This window comes from Siphateles boraxobius, unplaced genomic scaffold, assembly GCF_051911475.1.
Source record: "Siphateles boraxobius isolate OS27281-9 unplaced genomic scaffold, OSU_SipBor_1 104, whole genome shotgun sequence".
NCBI classification, from domain to species: Eukaryota; Metazoa; Chordata; class Actinopteri; order Cypriniformes; family Leuciscidae; genus Siphateles; species Siphateles boraxobius.
In genome coordinates, this window is record NW_027508705.1 from 3,548,943 (window position 1) to 3,567,500 (window position 18,558).

The 18,558-nt window shown below is 36.9% G+C and overlaps 1 protein-coding gene across 5 annotated transcripts in view; it reads left to right on the forward strand.

Moving 5' to 3' along the window:
• eml4 (EMAP like 4) overlaps positions 1-18,558 on the forward strand; it is a 115,106-nt gene that overhangs the window by 80,775 nt on the left and 15,773 nt on the right. For 2 of the 5 annotated variants that reach the window (XM_077247066.1, XM_077247064.1), the window contains exons 4-14: positions 541-723; positions 4,491-4,631; positions 6,767-6,792; positions 7,347-7,379; positions 8,893-9,016; positions 9,572-9,721; positions 10,666-10,735; positions 11,889-11,999; positions 13,702-13,797; positions 14,092-14,226; positions 15,754-15,889. In XM_077247066.1, the coding sequence (XP_077103181.1) occupies positions 541-723; positions 4,491-4,631; positions 6,767-6,792; positions 7,347-7,379; positions 8,893-9,016; positions 9,572-9,721; positions 10,666-10,735; positions 11,889-11,999; positions 13,702-13,797; positions 14,092-14,226; positions 15,754-15,889 (1,205 nt within the window). The remainder of the gene's footprint in view (positions 1-540; positions 724-4,490; positions 4,632-6,766; positions 6,793-7,346; positions 7,380-8,892; positions 9,017-9,571; positions 9,722-10,665; positions 10,736-11,888; positions 12,000-13,701; positions 13,798-14,091; positions 14,227-15,753; positions 15,890-18,558) is intronic. The other 3 variants (XM_077247065.1, XM_077247067.1, XM_077247068.1) reach the window with 3 other exon arrangements.

Below are 18,558 nucleotides of genomic sequence, written 5' to 3' on the forward strand. Positions count from 1 at the left end.
TGATTGAGCTTGAGCTGAACGCAGCAGTAAACGGTGACATATTTTTCTGATAAAATGATCATGCCAGAAGAATAGCGTGAGAACTTTATGTCTGGTCTCTCGGTATAATCTCAGTGAACATTTATTGCGTTTTCCGACGTTTCAGTGTGGACGAGACATTTTTGCATGAAAATGCTTGAAACGCTTGAAAGCATTTAGAAACGACAACTCCATTTTCAAACTTATCCGGATGAATGTAGACATAGCCTTAAAAGAAAACACGATTTTTTTTTTTTAATAGATAAACACATTAAAGCTAGACCTATACAGTCCTCTCTTGTGGGAAGATGGTGACGAGTCAATATTGTCGACTCAACTTGCACCATTCAAATGTTTGTCCGAACAGATGCTCTGTTTAATGTGTGTTATTCTTTCAGCCTGCAGAAATATATTCATCTGAATGTCTGTGAGTGTTTGAGCTCAGTGTTGAGCCGCTCGGCTCTCCTCATCTTTTCATGTGTATCAGAACTTGCTTTGTTTACCTGCATGTTATTTTCACAGTGGTGGAGAGCGGAAAAAAGACAAGCCTCTGATGGAGGGGATCAAGGAGAAAGAGGAGCCGCCACAGACTAATGATAAACCCCCCTCAGCGCCCAGCACCCCTTCCAGCAACCCCCCCTCCCCTCATCCCCCACAGCCCCAAAGACAAGCCTCGGAGAACAAGGGCTCGACCCCGGCCAAAAGGTTCCTCCCAACAGCCGTGTGATTTCTGGCAGTGTTCGAATGGCGTTTGGCAATCAGCTTGCAGCGGTTTCGCAACCTATTGACGTAAAGCCAAGGGGCAGGGCTGACATGCTTCCTCAATCAATATCAAGATCAATAGAGAGCAACACTGACTCCTTTTTTATCTGCCTATGTTCCGGAAGTATTTTCCACATTCATTTTCTCCATAGGGATTTGAAAACGTATTAGTTATAAGTTCTAAGCCTTGGGCCAAACCAATCATCTCCTAGATAAATCACAACATTAAAATATTTGATTTGAAGAAGAAACAACGAACTACTAATCCCGTAAAGCATGCAAATGTTACAGTTAAAATATGATTAATAAAACAATTCATTTCTTCTCACTTAGTATTATAAGTATACAAATATAGAAATGTATACACTATCATTCAAAAGTTTGGAGTCAATAAGATTTTGGAATGTTTTTGAAAGAAGTCTCTTCTCACCAAGACTGCATTTATTTAATCAAAAATACAGTAAAAACAGTAATATTGTGAAATATTTTTACAATTTTAAATAACTGTTTATATATATATATATATATATATATATATATATATATATATATATATATATATATATATATATATATATATATATATATATATATGTTATTTAAAATTATATGTATATATATATATACTGTATATACACACACACACACACACATTTAAAATAAGTTCTGTTCTTTTAATACAAATAAAATAAATAAATAAATAAATGTAATGTAGTGCATCTTTGCTGAATGAAAGTATTCATTTTTTTTTTATGTTTATTGACCCCAAACTTTTGAATGCTAGTCTATGTATGTATAAGTCATTTGACACTGGAGGGAGACCAATTCACATCCGTTATTTGCTAAATTTTAGGATTTTTTTTAAGTCACATTGAAATCACAGATCACTTGTTCTCAGAGCTCAATGTAGAAAGGTTTGTACGTTCTCAGAAAAAATATATATTTTTATGAAAAAAAGAATGGGATTTTTATTTCCAGAACATGGTACACATTTGCTGTTCGACTGAAGGAGCCATACATAAAAATACTCAGACTTGAACTTTAATCAGTATTCTGATTAAAATGTAAATTGAAATTGATTGTATCTAAACAAAATATTGTATTCCATCTTGTTTTCCCATCGTGTATCAGTACGAGTCCTTCATTCCATGCTAAATGTCCTGCTAGCATCAGGCCGGCACTGTAGGTCAGAATGTGATCACTCCGAGCGATCCACCCAGAAGAGGAAGTAATGGAAAGCAGATGTGACGTCCCTTCAGTGCTCAGACCCCTAGTTCTTGCTTAGTAATCCATGCAGTAATCAGGCTAACACATTAGCTCAGCAATGCTTCAACACCGTTCTAGTCTGTACTTAATAACGCAACAACCCTGCTGAATTATTCATATTGACTCTGCAAGCTGTCCCATCCAATTACCTAAAGAGAAGCGGAAAACCAATTAGCCGTTTCCTTAATGTCATTTCATGGCCCAATCCATGCTTTCTAGACGACGCAATTAGAAAATGATCTGCCAGAGTCAGGCCGCAGTCACATTATTTAGAAAAATCCTCTCTGCAAACTATGAAGATTTCACTCACACTAGCAAAGTCTACAGTAGCACCATAGAGTCTTGTGGTTAGCGCAATGCGTTTTAAAAATGTGTCAGAGATTGTTTGTTTTTTTTCTTAGAAATGTCTATATCAGTAATGCAAGATATGTGTTTTCTTTTCTTTTTTTTTTTTAGGCTTAGAAATAGAAAAAGTGCAGTGAATGCTGGTGGACTGCTAACTAAGATAATTTGCATGATGTTTCCGCTTATGAGAAAAAAAACTAACATAAATATTCATTCTACACTGGTTTCTATTAGCACTAATTCAATGCTATTTTACTTGTGGAGATGTAAAGTAATGCAGTTAATCAGCCAAATTCAATTGGTGGAGCTAGTAGACCAAATCTTGATGTAGACCGAGTCTTGTCGAGCTAGTACCATGGTATTATGTGGTAGAACATGGTAATTTTATTGGCATATGGCATTTTGGTGCACTCATACAACTTTTATCACACATATATTAGGGATTGACATCATTAAATCTCACAAGTGGCCGCATATGTAGAGCTCAAGCCAGTTTTTCACGTGGAAGTGTGTCTGCTCTGCCCCGGAGGACTATCCGTTCCTTTCCCTCCTCTCTTACTCCATGTTCGGTGAGGTTGGAGGTACTATGCTACAGCTCTGACCGATTTAATTGCCTTAAGCCCAAAGTATTCTTGAGTTTTCGCACAAACTTTCAGCGTATGCGTACATAGCCCAAAGTATATTCCATTTGATATCTTGCGCAAACACAGAAAGTTGCATTTTTGTCCAGTGTCTGCGCTATTTCTCTCCATAAGTTACAACCGATAAAATGTCTTTGTTCTCGCATAAACTAGAGCTGAAAGTATTTCTTAACTCCCTCACACAAGCCCTCATCAGCGTGGCTGTCTATTGTTGTGCTTTTGAGGGGTGTGTTGTTGATGTTCTCCTAAGTTTCATTTTTATCTAGTGCAAAAAAAGTTCAAGGCGCATTCCTTACAGATTATGTGCAGATAGATAAAATACTATGCTAATGATGAAATTCCCAATACGCACAAACACACCCTAGTGTGCGCTCAAAAAACAAAGTATACTTTGGGCTTTAATGTTTCTATGTACTTCTGAGTTTCTGGATCACTTCTACCTAACCTTTTCCCCTGAACTACATATTCTCCTCTACACTCTTTCTTTATTGGCATATGGTTCCACGAAGAACATTTTTACATCCATTCCACTAAAGGTTCTTTAGATTATTAAAATGTCCTCCACTCTAAAATGGTTCTTTTAAGAGCTGTTCACTGAAGAGATCTTTGGAGAACCTCAAATTGTTCATCTATAGCTTCACTGCAGTAACGCCCTTTAAGAAGCTTTATTTTAAAGAGTTTAAGGTGAGGGAGATGTGGCGTAGTGGCTGAAGCTTAGGGCTGGTAACCAGAAGGTTGCTGGTTCAGGCTCCATGATTATCCATCATTAATGAATAAATGTTGGCCTTTAGTTTGCATAAAGTTCAAAAACATTTTTGACGCTCTACTTGCTTTTCTGTCAATCCCACAATCCCCCACACGAGCCTCCTGTTCAGTCCCATAGAAGGGATGGTCCAGAAAACAAGTTTGATAACGTTTTCTTCTTGCATACAGCTTCGCCTGAGGATAACGCTCCTCTACTTTACCTTTCTAAATCTCTGATGTGTGTTTCCTTCTCTACCTTCCTTTAGCTTGGCTGTGTGGCGCCTTTTCCCCCAAAAAATATCATGCAACTTACCACAGGACTGGGTTTAAAGTTTTCAGCTCCCCAGTGTGTACTAATCGTCGAGTGGATTATGCTTTGGCATATGCATGAACTTTTACCTGAGGGATGCATCTTTGACTTTCAAGGGGCGTTGCTTGACTTCTGGCTTCCAGTCTGAAATTAACCAAATTTGAGGAGTGGGTATTTGTGTTTGGAGGATCTGGATTTGAGACTCTGGTGTAAAATTGTCAGAACAAAACTGTGACCCATTTTTGGTGTAGATCTATCTAGATTTAATAGCTTCATTACCTCCAAGCTCACAATACCTCTCGCCTCAATATTGAACTTCTCCCCTAGACTTGTTTTTCAGCTTCTGTGCTATCGCTTCTTTTTCCAATGAAATGTTTTTCTTGTGTAATTTACATCTCCGGCAGGGGTAGCAGTGCCAAGCGCGGTGGAGGGATGGAGCGTTCTCAGAGTAGCACATGGGACAGTGGAGAGGAGAACAGGAATAAGCTGGTGAAAGCAGCCTCCACATCCAAACTGCTGTCCAAAGTGGTGAAGAATGCAGAGAAGTAAGTGTTAGCTTCCCTTTGTCCACTGAATATTAAGACTCATGCTGTTGCCATGAGACCTCATTTATTTAACCCATCCAATCTGATTAATGGAAAGGTTTTTTCACCAGTGTTTTTATTTATTTATTGATTGTAGATACTCTTTTATTTTGTAATGATGCTTTAGGCTTTTTAAGTAATTTTTCTTGATAACTGTTCCAAGAAAAAAAAATCCATGATGCTCCAGCTCACATCGTTCAGGAAGTTACACCGATACTCAATGCATCTAATGTTTTATTTATTTTGGGGAATTTGCTTTCAGCTACCAAAGTTTAGTTTAGTACTTGCTGTTCAATTCATTTTATCTTAGTTTGAATTCATTCCACTCATTCCAGTCATTCATCCAATTTCAGCACATAACGTGAAAAAGTCCACAGATTCCATCAGGGTCTAGTCATGTGTTATTGCAAATAATCAAATTGATCCGTGGTACTTGCTTCTTGCTTGAAAATTCTGAAGAGAAATTATTTATTTTGTTATTTTTATCATCAAAAGTTATGCAGAATCTCTGATGTGCTCTTTTTCAACCAGCAACATTGAAAAGGGATGGACACATCACATTCCAAACACTAACATAAAACTATACCATTGTGTGCAATATTGCAAGTCTTCCAACAGTGATGGCCGAAATTTATGCGGCTATTCACAGATAATCTTCTCCTCCGCTATAACATATAACTTATGATATGGTGCATTTATAGTGCTTTTATGTAATTTTGATAACACTTTACAATAAGGTTCCAGTTAACTGCATTAACAATGAAAAATATGTATTAATACTTATTATTAATCTTTACTAATAATTCATTTCAAGTTGAATGTTAACATGAACAAACATGAACTAACAATGAATAGTTGTATTTGTATTAACTAATGTTAACAAAGATTAATAAATACTGTAACAAATGTATTGTTCATTTTAATAGTAGTTCATGAATTAATTAGCATTATACTACTGGCCAGTTGAATGCTTAAATCTGATTGGTTGACAACGTTCTAAGGTGTGCAATTATTTTCAGAGAAACATGGCTGAAGTAGTTCCAGACATGTCTTGACCGCATTACAGTTCCATATCACTCCGCCAAATGATTACCATTATTTCAGGTCCTGACAGCCGACAACAGTAAAAGAATCAAAACCCACAGCGACACTGACCAAAAAAATAAAAACAATAAAATATAGTAAACAATAGGATAAAAATGGCAAATTATTACTGTTTTATTACATTATTTACATAATTGTTTTATTATGTACAGAAAGCTCATACTCTTTCTCCCGCTCTCTCTCCCACTCAAACACACACACAAACACACACACTTAAAGTACGGACACACACTCGCACAGAAACCTGTTGATTTTATCAGTAAAATAGTTTGGCAACTTAAAAGCTACATGAATTTCTCACTAGCGAGGTAATAACGATGTTCTTGAAGCACGAACACTGTTCTCTCTCTCTCTCTCTCTCTCTCTCTCTCTCTCTCTCTCTCTCTCTCTCTCTCTCTCTCTCTCTCTCTCTCTCTCTCTCTCTCTCTCTCTCTCTGTATATATATATATATATATATATATATATATATATATATATATATGTGCATTAATAACTGTATTAGTCTGCTATCAGTGGCTGAAGCCTCTGTTGCTATCTCTAAAATTATGATTTGGAATTAGAAATTGAGGCACGGGCTGAGATGTCTAAGAAATTAGTCCTACATACAAGAGCCTTTTAAGGACAGAAACCTGACAAACGTCTTAAAATACCACATCTGAACAATGCAAGTGTAATAATTGGTTCCGGTCAGTAGAATGATTAGAAAAGAATGCCTCCGCTTGACACCGTGGCCGCATTACCACTTTCGGGTGTGCATTCGTTTCTGATAATTCAATGTCCTGTTGTCAATTATTCCTTACTTATTCCTTGGACCTTGACGACATTAGTCATATCAGTTGGGAATATCATGAGAGTGAGCAAATGATGACGATAAAATGAATTTTTATTTTGGATGTAACGCATGCATTTAACACATTCCTATAGTTGAACAAACATGCCATTTGTGTCTTGCGTTAACAATATTTTGATTTTATTCCCATTTCCTCTTTAGACACCGAGATCCAGTCATCAGCCAAGGTAAAGTCTCATTTTGCCTTTCACGTGATCTATTATGTTTCAGCTTCATTTTTCCCTAATGTGTTCCTCTCATTTCCTGTATCTCAGTGGTGCAGGCAAAACTGATGCCTTGTGCAAGATTTCAGACCTTTTGTGCACATTAAAACAAATCCAATTCTGTGCACAGTAACATCTGTAAAAACCGTTCCAGACGTGTAAATGAAAGCTAGCATGATGCCACTGATAGCTCTTAGTATTTGGCGTTGGCCCAGGGCAAGATTAGCAGTGACACTGAAAAAACTCTTGTCAGTGGTCGCGGGGCGAGTGTGCCCTGGAACGACCTTATCCCGAGGCTAGAACAGTACAGGTGTGAGCACCACCTCCATCTCTCAGGACATTTTAATCTTGGCAAAGACGTGCACAAACTGCATTCCTTTGACTTGTGGTTTCTTATTTGTTGTTCTAGTTCTTTCTAATGATCACACCCATCTTAAAAAAACCTTTGACATGTTGCTTGTCTGTCATTCTTTCTGTGTTTGTGTTTTGAGAGATTATTATTTCTGTCCCATACCCAGCTAAAATGTCAACCCGTGAAAAAAACAGTCAAGGTAAGGCCTTCCTCCCTCCAGGGCCGAAAGCTCCCGTACCGCTTCAGGCTGGACTATAAGCGTTTCTGACACTAATCCCACTTTAATTCTCTTAACATGTTGATCGATCTGAAAGATCAATGCTCAGTCACTCCCTCCTCTTTTCTTCTGTCTCTCTGCCGCTTTTGTTCCTCAATATCTTAAGTAAAATTTCTGGAGGAATGGAGAGTAAGTGGATTTCCTCCCAGGATAAACGACGGACAAACATCTCGCTTGTTCACGTCTTCTCACAGTTCAGTTGGTCTAAATAGGTGACTTAGAGATTCACCACCAGTAAGTCATTAGCAGAGGAATGTGTTTTTCTGAAGTAATGATGCCAGAACAGCTTTACGGCTGAATCTCACCGAACCGCTCAAGAACACATCTAGCCCATATTTCACCCCAAAATCAAACTAATAAAAAAGTACATTTTGTACAAAGAAAATTTTTATTTTATTATAATGATTCATTGTAACATTATTTGTATGACAACTGCACACATTTTTACCATAATGCAAAAAAAAATCTACTCCTTATTACTGTACAGTTTCTGGGCAAAATATTTGATTTATATTCAGTTCACCCAAAAATGAAATTTCTGTCGTCGTTTAACTGTCGTCCCAAACCCGATGACTGTCTTCTGTGGAACATTAAAAAAATATATAATTTGAAGAATGTTGGTAAACCAAAAAACAAAAGAAAAACACAAAGACACTTTCTTTCTGTTATGTTCCACATAAGACTTGGAACAACATGAGGGTGAGTAAATGATCACTGAAATATTATTTGTGGGCGAACTATATCCCTAAGTAATGTATGACAGTAAATTTTATGACAGTTTATGACAGTAAAGAATATACTGGTGATTATTTTTTAAAGGTTATCTGTGGTCAGATGTCTTGTCCTGGGTTAAATACTTAATATAATTAAAAACAGCACAAAATGATTCTGGAGACTAGAGAAAACATTATGATTTTTTTCTGCCTCACTCTGTCTTTGTCCATTTTTTCACCACTTTGAAATTTCTGCCTGAAACGCTCTTTTCTTTATTAAATCGCAGTATAATTTGGGCATTATCATTGCTCTGGCCCTTCTGCACGGCGCTCGCGGCTTCAATTTTGATTTGCTTGGGTTTGAATGAGTTCAGCGCATGAGCTTTACTAACTCCATCAAAGAGCTTCACTTAAAAACCAATTTGTAAAAACTGTTAACCTGTTAAGTAAAGAGGAGCAATGTTAGAAGGTAACCTACTGTATATGTTGTGTGTTATATTAAAATGACTAAAATGAACTCTTACAGACTCTTCTTAAAGACCATGTGCACTGGCGCACATCTCCAGATGCATGTACTTCACACAAACAAACACGAGTTTTGTTTGAGATACGTTTCATAACGTGCTTATTGGTTAATAATTGTTAATTCTCTATAATTTGTTTGTTTGTTTTTTCTAGTATTTTGTCTTAGAATATCTTTTCTTCATCAAATCTCTTCACAGAGGGAGACTACATCAAAATGTTCATGCGAGGACGCCCCATCACAATGTTTATCCCGTCGGACGTGGAGAACTACGACGAGGTGCGCACCGAACTCCCCCCGGAGAGACTCAAACTGGAGTGGGTGTATCCTTTCTAGCATACTTTGCGCTCGGCACATGGTATTTCTGCATTTGCACTTTAAGCGATTTATTTTATTTATTGATTTATTTGTTTATTTGAAAAGCGACAATGTGCACTGATCAACATTCAAAACAAATGTAAGCGTACCCGAGTTAGCCACAAGCTAGTTTTCATCGGCAAAGATCAAGCCAAGTTTATTTATAGAACACATTTCATTAACAATGGCCATTTAAAAGGCTTTAAATAGGCAAAATAATGACATAAAATTCCAGTTTTGAAAGCAGAACATGAAAATACATCATAAATAATTAGTGAATTTTGTTTTTAAATGGATTAAATCTTATAAGGCAAGAAAAGTATCATATTTACTACGGTTGTCAAATAATTAAAAATGTACTTAAATATTTTAAGTTGATTCACCGATTCATCCCCCAAATGAATTAAATTCACAGACGGATGTGTAAAGCATTACACAGATATGACAAAAAGTGCCTTCAGAAGTTATTGTAGAGTTTGTTTGTGGTGTATTGTTGTGTTCTCCTTGACTCAGACGGATAGATACGGATACAGGGGACGTGACTGCCGTGCAAACGTGTACTTGCTGCCTACCGGGGAGATCGTGTACTTCATCGCCTCGGTGGTCGTGCTCTTCAACTACGAGGAGAGGACACAGCGCCACTACTTAGGACACACGGACTGTGTCAAATGGTGAGACCGATGAAAACACATATGGTGTGATTGAGGACATGCCGTTATCTGTTGGTCCTGCAGGACATTGACACTGGCAATGATTAAATCTCTCACTCTCACTGAATATTTCTATGAAAGCTGCTGCTGAAGCACAGAGGACCGTCACATGTTGTGCGAGCTTCACAGCGCACTTGTGTCACGTGTCAATGGCACCCATTCAATGGCTTTAATTGGAGTGGACAATTCAGTTCAAAACGTGTTTACCACTTATCATGGTTTTTACAGTGTAATTATACATTTAAGTACCGAGTAATTTTAATTAACTACATGTACTTACTATAGGATTAGGGTTTGGTTTAGAGTTAGTTGCATGTAATTAAGCATAATTTACTGTTATTACTACAGGACAAACATGTAACGTGTAACAACGACACATTAAAACTAAATGTTGGGGGCTTAAAAGTACATACACTTATATACGCATTTGAAGTACATGGGTAACGTTTCAACAACCACTGTAATAGTGATGGACCAATACAGTTGGGTTTTATTGAGATTGTTGACATTGTTCATCCCTGTTATCTCAGTTCTAGAGTCCACAGACAGCCTTATCAATAAATAATAAAACATTTTATGTTAATATTTTGTAAAATATGTAAATAGTGGAATTCACGCCTATCTGTAGATATCAGTATCTGGACAGACCAATATTGGTAGGTCTCTGAACATTTAGGTTGACAGAGCTTGTATACTTGGTGGCAAACACGATCAAATAGCTCAACAGTGTTGATGAGTGAATGTCTCTCTCTCTCTCTCTCTCTCTCTCTCTCTCTCTCTCTCTCTCTCTCTCTCTCTCTCTCTCTCTCTCTCTCTCTCTCTCTCTCTCTCTCTCTCTCTCTCTCTCTCTCTCTCTCTCTCTCTCTCTCTCTCTCTCTCTCTCTCGTTCTCTCGTTCTCTCATAGTCTTGCTGTTCACCCAGATAAGATCCGTATCGCCACAGGACAGATCGCAGGAGTGGATAAGGATGGAAGAGTGAGTTTGATCAACATAACTATTATGATTAAAACACTAACTTTCCTGTATGTTTGCCTCAATGTACACTATTGTTCAAAAGTTTGCTGTCAGTAAAAAAAAATCTAAATAAAGTAATAGTCGTATTCAACAAGGATGCATTAAAATGATCAAAAGTGACAACGACTTTTCCATTGTTATGCAAGATTTCTATTTCAAATAAATTGAGCTTTCAAATTTATAAACAAGTCCTGAAAAAATATGAAGCGGCACAACTGTTATCAACATTGATTAAATGTTTCTTGAGCATCAAATCATCATATTATACTGATTTCTGAAGGATCATGTGACACTGAAGACTGGAGTAATGATGCTGAAAATACTGCTTTGATCACAGGAATAAATTACATTTTTAAATGTATTAACATAGAAAACAATAATATATATATATATTATTGTTTTCTATGTTAATACTATATCTAATACTATACTATATAATACTAATATCACAATATTATTGTTTTTACTGTATTTTTGATTATATAAATGCAGTCTTGGTGAGAAGAGGATTCTTTCAAAAACATTAAAATTAAAATGTTTTCAAACTTTTGACAGGTACTGTATATTAAAGTATTACTATATTTACTGTAATTTTCATCAAATAAATGCAGTCTTGGTGAGCAGAAGAGATTTTTTTTCCAAAACATCAGTAAATGTTGCCGGTTGTGTAGTCGTCTCTATCGAGTATGTAGATTATCGAGTCACGGCAAATGATTCATACAGTTTAATTGTTGTTGCTGTGTTTTTTCCTGTCAGCATAAGTAGATTTTTTTCATGGCATTTTCTCAGTTTTTAAATGTCATTCTTTACTTTTTTTTCTTCCAAGGGTCTGTTAAAGTAATGTACTTCATTCTCAAATATTGCCTTTAGATATGCAAAATAGGAGAACAGATCTAGAATAACTGGCTAGTTTATTTTCTGCTTTAGCAAACAAACTTTCAAGACAAACACTAAAGAACATAAACCACTAAACGCTGTAAAAGCACTCAGCATGAGGGTTCATGTTGCATTCAGTTTTCCCGTTATACTACTTGTTCTTCACTGACAATGTTACTCGTTTATCAGAATAACCTTTTTGAATGTTTCCCTCTTGAATTCTTGCTGTGATCCTCAGCCGCTCCAGCCACACGTGAGAGTCTGGGACTCGGTCAGTCTGTCCACGCTGCAGATCATCGGCCTCGGCACCTTCGAGAGAGGAGTTGGATCCCTCGCTTTCTCTAAAGCCGTGAGTCTAATTTAATTGCATTTCACTGTGTTTAATGAGCATTGCCTAACAACTCCCTCAACAATACCCTCCATTCTGGTCTACCAAAGACTAGAATTAATCCAAAACTCTGCTGTTTGTGCACTGACAAAGACCAGAAGGAAGGACTCATTATGTCCGGGGTGTGAATTACGGGGATCTGACTCCACTAAAGAAGCCTGGATCCCCATGAAGGACATCAAAACAAGATGTTAGGGGGGAGGGGGGGGGGGTCAAAGAAGGTCATATGAAGATTTACCTGTAATTATAAAGATACATTTCTAGCGCTGACGGATTTTAAATCGTAATTTTGGCCACCCCTGAAATGGATCATACCATTAACAATACCTTAAATGCGCTATAAAACTGCGCTTATTCAGGGATGTGTATTTATTGCATGGACGAAGACCATAATGTGTTTAAAACGCAGAGTTCAGTTGAACGATAACATTTGCCCTCTTTAACAGACCTGCCAACCTGTACGCATTTTGCGTAGCGAATACGCATTTTGACCTCAATTTCGACCAATCATAGCGCTGGGTTCATTTCCCAAATAGCAAGCGAGGATGATGGGCAGATGCGTAAGACCTATCATTAAAAAGAGCCTGAAAATCGGCAGCAATAAAGAATCCCGCTCGATCTATTCATTGTCAACTATTTTCTATAAATGGGTTTAAAATGTTCAATGTTCAAATGCAAAGACAGCACGTCTCAAATAAAAGCCCTCTTTTTCTGTGACATTTAGTATCATATTTGGATATTGGAATAATATATTAAGTAGCCTATCTTAAATGTACAATGTTCCGATGTTAGTGTTTTTTTATTTTTTATCTACTGTTTTCTAGGGGTTTCTTAATTTTAGACTATTGACCAGCACACATTATATGCAATACAATATTAATCATGAATAAAAAAATGTTTTTTAGCAGTAATGAAACTTTGGACTTTCACTGTATATTGCAGTGCAGTGCAAGTGAAATTTTGGATTTGGGTCGAATTCAAAACTAGAATTATGAAGATAGCCATGTGTTTGTGTGTGTCTTGCATTGCACAGAAAATACTGAAACTTTTCAATCTAAATTAAAAGCAAACCTTTTTACTCTGGCTTTCTTGATATCTCTTATAACACCGACCCCTCAAATCTCATAGTTGTATTATTTACTCATTTAAATGAATGGCCCCCCTCCATCATGGAGCACAGACGACAGGGTTGGAAATTAACGGGGGCTTGGAGCAAAAATTCCTCCAAAATGAATTAAAATGCCCCCAAAATTCAAGATAGGGGGCAGAAATGTCTCTGTGTAAATTCTTGTTTTCTAATATGTATAAAGGATATGGCTAGTTAAGCAATATCACCCGAGCAAGAGTGCTGTTTTCCCGAATATAAAGCACTTTTGCAAAAATCTTTGAAACTGGCCATCATGATGACTAAAATTTGTGAAATATCGTTTGTGATAAGTTTTATTTCCTGATCTTCTGGTTTTTATGGAAATCTATGATCCAGGAGGAAGTCTTTTTTAACCTGTTTTTTTCAACACCAGGCGCAGCACTTTTGGGTCATATTGAGCTATATAAACAAACCATATGCAAATATAAATAGCTCTTTTTAAGGGTAACTGAAGAAACCGGCAGTGTATTTGTTTGTGAACAGTCATTGATTCTCAATGTGTGTGTGTGTGTGTAGGACTCAGGCACTCATCTCAGTGTGATCGATGACTCTAATGAGCACATGCTCACTGTGTGGGACTGGCAGAAGAAATCAAAAATCGCAGAGATTAAGGTACGTGGACACACTCTTTTTATTCATTCCGTTCCTTTTCTCACACATATCACCACTCCCTTCCTCCCTTCCTTTGTCCCTTTCTTTTCTTTGCCCTTATCTTATATCCTTCTCCTCTCTTCTCAATTCGTTTTCATCTTGTTACAGTTTCCTTCTCCTCGTTTCATGTTTTGCCATGTCTGTTCCACTTGTACCTTTTTTCCTCAACCTGCTTCAATGCACATTTCCTCTTTTATCTCCCTTTCATCTCTTTGTTCTTCATGTAATGGTTTTGCCAATGTACTGTTTTATCAGACAACCAATGAAGTGGTGTTAGTGGTGGAGTTTCACCCGACTGACGCCAACACCATTGTGACTTGTGGGAAATCCCATATCTTCTTCTGGACCTGGAGCGGTTCCTCACTGGCACGCAAACAAGGCATCTTTGGTGTAAGAAAGCATATCACTGATATATTTTATGCACATCATTAAAATCATGCGTTTTTTTTAGTGCACCTTTAATATGCCCATTGAGTTTCCCAGAAACTGCATCATCAGACTAGTGTCAGAATCCTTCTTTGTCTTCAAGAGTGTTTTCTCAAGTCTCTGATTTTAAACTCCAGTTTCAAAAACATTTCAAAACTTTTTCAGAACTGTAATTCAATGATTATTAAGCATAATCCCACTTTTCATGATAGCATTTTTTTAAATTATTAAGCTGTTTTAGTAAGATTATTGTCGGTAGATATTACTGTTTATTACTACTTTGTTATATTGTTTCATATACATACATTTCTGATTGTGCTTATTTACGGTGTGTTCACTCTTGCAATTCGGTTCTTTTGGTCTGGAACAAAAAAAGAAGGCATTTAGTCCTGGTTCGCTAGCGTTCACCCTGTCGTTTTCAAGACCAAACCTACAGATAAAAAACGAAAAACGATCGGATTCTAAGACCTTTATTTTGCCAAGACAATGCTGTGTTCAGGGCTAAATGCGCTCGTTGTGTGTGTGTAGCTACATAGAATGGCATTTTGACCAGCTGAGAACTCATGATGAGCTTATAAAATGTGTAAAGGTTACACACAAATGGAGATCTGCTGCAAGGAGACGGTGTTTCAGAAGCCTGTGCTGAACTGTAATGGGCAACGTAGAGTAGATCAGGGCTGGACTGGGACAAAAAAATCGGCCCTGGCATTTTGGCCCAGACCGGCCCACTACATATGATCATAAACACAACCGATCTTTGCACGCTCTTGAATGTGTATACTAACTCCTATTCCTTAAAACTACCAATGACATGTAATGAGTGAGTAGGAATGAGTAAGAGTTAACAGATGGAATAACTACTAATTGTAAAATACAATTGAACTATACTCCACAGTGATGAATCCTAGAACAAGCTGCATTGTTATAGCAAGTGTTTCCTACAAGATTTTTGGTAAATCTTTTTTGGTAAGATCTTTGTTTTTGGTAAATCAGAAAATGTTGTGCTTTTTAAAGTTAAATTCATCAATATGGTGCACTTTGAGAGTTCAAAATTAAGAGCAATCCATATTAAGTGTGCAAATTGAACAAAGAAAAACTCAAAACTCTTTTAGTTGTGACTTAGTGTCTGTCTATATTACACTACTACATAATAATAGTTATAATATTAATCCTATGACAGTAATAGCCATATATTGTAAAAGGAAAGCACTGAAAAATAAAAGAAACTTTCATAATTAGTTTTGTACTAATTTCTATACTTGAAAGAGATAATGGGCCATTCCGCCGAATGGGTGACATTTACTTGTTGACGATTTCAGAGAAAATTCATAAATATTGAGTTAAATAGAGTCAAAAGGGTTAAGATAGGTTTTATTTTTGCGATATTTCCAAGAAGCATTGGTTGACTAGTTCTGCAGGTCAGCTTGACTAGTACAGAGTTCATTAAAACTGACTTTACATAAATTACTTTTGTTTGTGTCTCTATGACAGAAATATGAGAAGCCCAAATTTGTGCAGTGTTTGGCTTTCCTCAATAATGGAGACATCCTGACCGGAGACTCGGGAGGAATCATGCTGATATGGACCCGCAGCACGGCTGAACCAGCGCCAGGGAAAGGGCCGAAAGGTACACACACACACACACATATATATATCACATTATTATTTTTCCATCATCACCTGCATTTCCTCACAAAAGTACTGTGTAAGTTCAGTGATGGTATTCTCCTCCAAACATAGTCTGATCTCCTGCGCTCTTCTCCTCGCTCTGAAACCAAACAGAAGCTCATGCTGTCAGTAAAGCAATAAAAATCTGTTCACCATAGAAGAAAAGCAGGGAAGAAAGGAGAATGAGGCCAGATGTATACAGGGGATCAATGCATAACCACATTATTTTCTAAGGCCCTGTTTGTTTACACGTGGTATTAAGATGCGTTTTTGTCGATGGGATAACAAGTGGACGACGCTATATACCGGTGTAAACGGGGTCTAAAACGCTTTGAGCTTGTCCACTTTCAACCACTTCCAGAAGTGTGTTCTGTGTTCAAACAGCCACAAAACACGCCTATTCTCCACCAGATCGAATGGGAAGCGCTAGCCAGACGGGATTTAAACTTTATCGGCTGGAGACCCAAGTTTGGTTTGAAGATGAAAAACACACCAAGCACAATGTTCTCTCAGCATTCCTGATTTCTAACACACACTCACAGCGTTCGGCTGGTCTTCGGCTGTCAGAGCCGAAACTAAAGCTGATGCTCTCTGTATGTTTTTCTGTCGTCACCTTTCAGGTTCATATGTGAATTACATGAGCTTATTTTGTCCATTAGATTGAAAGATCTGAAAAGCTCATACATTTACCCGTCCATTATGACCCTCCCCTCGAAGAAATCAGGACAGAAGTGGGTGAAAGTGGACACAAGAGATTAAAACACCAGGTGTAAACGGGAATGTGTCTCCCTCGTCTACTTGTGATCCGATTGGCCTAAACGCATCTTAATACCAGCTGTAAACAGCCTTAGAAAATGAGTTTATCAAACTAAAGACATATTAATAGTAACAGACTGCACAGGTCAAGAAAAAGGCAAATGACACACTACTAAAGGAAATCTTTGTTTATTTCTCACGTCATCACTGAAAAGCTCAGTTTATGATTGCCATTCTGTAAAAAATAGTTTTTCGCTTCAGTAGAGAAGTACACTCGGTTCAACAGAGGAATGTATTACAGTGTGGTTAATGCAACAAATAAAACCTTGCTGAACCTCACATTTGACCTACTGAGGCCCATGTGTGCTACCATATGTTTGTGCCATTCATCTGGAATAGATTTCAAAGTTAGATGAAATATAAGAAAATAGTAATAAAACTGAAGAACAGAAAAAGTACACCATTCAAAAATGAAGTCTCTTCTATTCAGCAAGGCTGCACTTATTTGATGAAAATTGCAGTAAAAACTGTAATAATGTGAAATATTATTACAATTAAAAATAACTGTTCTAATACATTGTAAAATGTAATTTATTCCTGTGATCAAAGCTGAATTTTCAGCATCATTACTCCAGTCTTCAGTGTCACATGATCCTTCAGAAATCACTCTAATATGATGATTTGATGCTCAAGAAACATTTATTATTATTATCAATGTTGAAAACCGTGATGCATTTTTTTCAGGATAGGAAAAAGGAAAGTTCAAAAGAGCAGCATTTATTGGAAATAGAAATCGTATGTAGCATTATAAATATATTAACTGTCCTTGTTGATTACATTTATTTTTAATACTTTTCTTTACCATTCAAGAGTTTGGGGTCATACATTTTTTTTAGTGTAGCTAATCAAAAGCAAAGATATTATACAAATGAAGATATGAAGAAATACAGATAACAGACTGTTGGATTATAATATTTTGAAATATTTTAATGCTGAGGGACTCAAATCAATGTAGAGTCAGTGGGACAGAATAATTAGCTACAACCATGATGATCATGTCCAAAAAAGCCAAGGTACTGCTCGAAAAATCCTTTTTTAGTACCATGTCACTTTGAGGTATCTTTTAAAGTTATTAATGAGTTCATTACCCAGAAGCACTGTAATGACCGTGACAGTAATTTCAGGAAAACAGTTACAGAAAGAGAAACTTCTAGAAATCTGTGGAAGAGTAGTTCTGATGATTTTCAGAAACCCACGGCTGGTGATATGTGACTGAAAGCGTGTGTTTGCATGCACACGTGCTGGAGTGTGTGTGCACGAGTTGAGAGATGTTGATCCTGGCGTTGTAATGGTTTTCACTGGCATGCTGTGGAACTGGATTGGCTGAACCAGTGCCAGCTCCTGCTCATTCATCACGGCTTTATTTATCTCCTCAATGTGTGCGTTACAGTCCTGTGGCGTAGCTCCCCCTGAAGGACAGATACTGTCATAGAGCCCAATGTCAAATTGTGTTCCTTGATATTTTGAGTTTGTTAATCTGTGAAAACATACTTTAACAGTGTAAGTGCAGTTATGGAAACTAAGCTGCCTGTGGCTCATGTCAAACTTCTACATTTGCATATACATGACTGCCTATATTTACATATCTGTGACACCTGATCAGAAGATCGGCCCCACGGTTACATTCTTTGATACTGTTACACTACCAGAAAAATATTTTTTTTTTATGAAATGAATACTTTTATTCTCCAGGGATATATTAAATTGACCAAAAGTAACAGTAAAGATTTTCAATGTTAAAGAAGATTTCTATCTCAAAAAAGGTTCATCAAAGAATCATGAAAAAAAAAGTATCACGGTTTCCAGAAAAAA